This window comes from Penaeus monodon, chromosome 14 (assembly GCF_015228065.2).
Source record: "Penaeus monodon isolate SGIC_2016 chromosome 14, NSTDA_Pmon_1, whole genome shotgun sequence".
NCBI lineage: Eukaryota > Metazoa > Arthropoda > Malacostraca > Decapoda > Penaeidae > Penaeus > Penaeus monodon.
Window position 1 is genome coordinate 354045 of NC_051399.1, and position 2500 is coordinate 356544.

Here is a 2500-nt window from a genome sequence, read left to right on the forward strand (position 1 = left end):
ATCCTATCTGAGTCCCTGGAGTCACTGGTGGCAGCTCTTGATGCATTTAGCAATGAGTTGATGCCCTTAGGCCTAGAGGTCTCCTGGACCAAGACCAAGAATTAGGACTTTGGGGACAGTTGATCCATGTTTGCAGTGCATACCTTGGTAATGTAATCCATATCTCTGGGGAGTCAGTCCAAGAAGTCAGTAGATGGATTGGTCTGGCAACAGGAGCCATGAACTTGATCAACAAGAGCATTTGGAGATGTCGGTACCTATGCAGAAGGACCAAGCTTCATGTCGTCAAGGCCTTGATACTGCAAGTTTTGCTCTATGGAAGCAAAACCTGGATGTTATCCAGTGCCTTGGAGTCTCATCTTGATGTAACACGTCTCTTCGCCAGATCATGGGGTACGGTTGGCAGGACCATGTGTCAACAGACGGCTGCACAGTGAGATTGGCATAGGACCTGTTACTTGCATAATCCGGGATATGAGCACCTAGCTCGTTTCCCTGTGGATGACCCTGCCCATCAGGTTGTCTCTTTGCGAGACAATCCTGGGTGGATGAGGCCTGTGGGATGACCCAGGAGGTCATGGCTTGGGCAGCTCTACGAGACCTGTCGCGAGGAATTAGAGATGGTCCGAGGGCCTGCCAGGAGATTCACCATGTGGGACCCTCGTGGCTGGAAGTAAATTTATGTGTGTGTGTGTATATGTATATATATATATAATATTATATATATATATATATATATAATATATCATATATATATATCACATATATATATATATATACATATATATCATATATATATATATATACATATATATATATATATATATATATATATATATATTAATATATATATATATATATATATATATTTTATATATTATATATATTATATATATATATATATATATATATATATGTATGCACATATATATGCATATGTATATGCATATGTATATATGCACATATATATTTATATATGCGTATACATACGTATAAGGCCGCGGTGGCCGAGTGGTTAGAGCATCGGACTCCAAGATTGTCACGATGCCAATCTGAGTTCGAGGGTTCGAGTCATCGACCGGCGAGTTGTTCCCTTGGGCAAGGAACTTCACTTCGATTGCCTACCTAGCCATTGGGTGAGCAAGCCAGCCCAAGTCAGTGCTGGTCCCAAGCCCGGATAAATAGAGAGAATGATTACCTAAAAAAAAAGGTAACACCCGCACTCTTCGTGGAAAGGAATTGGGGACCCTACCACATACTCCAAGATCATCACAACATGAAAACTACAAATAAGTATCATACTGTGACCACGGTGGTTCAAACATGAACCTACCGTTAAGAAAAAAAATACATATGTATATGTATACACATATAGATAGATAGATAGATAGATAGATAGATAGATAGATAGATAGATAGATAGATAGATAAATAGATAGATATATGTATATGCATATGCATATGCATATATATATATATATATATATATATATATATATATATATATATATATATATATATATATATAGATATAGACACACACACACACACACACACACACACATTTATATATATATATATATATATATATATATATATATATATATATATATATATATATATATATATATATATATATATATATATATATAATATATATATATAGATAGATAGATAGATAGATAGATATATATAATATGTATATATATTATTTATATGTATATATATGATATATTATATAATTATAATATATATATATATATATATATATATATATATATATATATATATATATATATATATATATATATATATATATATATAACAGAATTTCGTTATAGATAATGAATAATGATATAAATATATATAGTATATATTTATATAGTCATATATACTAATTATTATGCTATATATATATATTAATCTCCGAATTTCGTTATAAACTGAATAATGCCAATATGAACAATTTGGTGTGATGGTCAGTTTCCATCACAGTCGGAAATACTAAATTTGCATTACCCCTGGCTTCATTACAGTTTACGGATCTCACTTCTTCGGACTTGGAAAAACGACCTGCAGTAAGTAATTTCTTTTTATTTTTTTTCTTATTCTCTTAGTTTCATGCCTTCTTAGCTTCTTTCTTCCCCCCTTTCTCTCTCTCTCTCTCTCTCTCTCTCTCTCTCTCTCTCCTCTCTCTCTCTCTCTCTCTCTCTCTCTCTCTCTCTCTCACTCTCTGTCACTCTCACTCACTCTTAATAAAATGTCTATTTTTCCCTTATTGTTCACTATTACAGATCATAGTGAGAATGATTTCAGTAAAATGAATAACTATCACCCCTTCCCCCTTCACAGACAGCAGCAAGTAAAGGGGGAGAGAATGCTCAGGAAGATGACAGAGTAAGTAGTGGAAGAAACTGCCGGAAGATATTGCAGAAGAGAAATATTATCAAAAGATTTTGTCATAATCATCAGTTTTGGTGATTACATGTCATGAAAAATA

At 33.3% G+C, this 2500-nt stretch overlaps 1 protein-coding gene across 2 annotated transcripts in view; it reads left to right on the forward strand.

The window, feature by feature from the left end:
• The window catches only part of LOC119580753 (importin subunit alpha-4-like), a 68405-nt gene that overhangs the window by 28659 nt on the left and 37246 nt on the right, over nt 1–2500 (forward strand). For both annotated transcript variants that reach the window (XM_037928849.1, XM_037928850.1), the window contains exons 7-8: nt 2037–2078; nt 2353–2397. In XM_037928849.1, coding sequence (XP_037784777.1) covers nt 2037–2078; nt 2353–2397 — 87 coding nt within the window. The remainder of the gene's footprint in view (nt 1–2036; nt 2079–2352; nt 2398–2500) is intronic.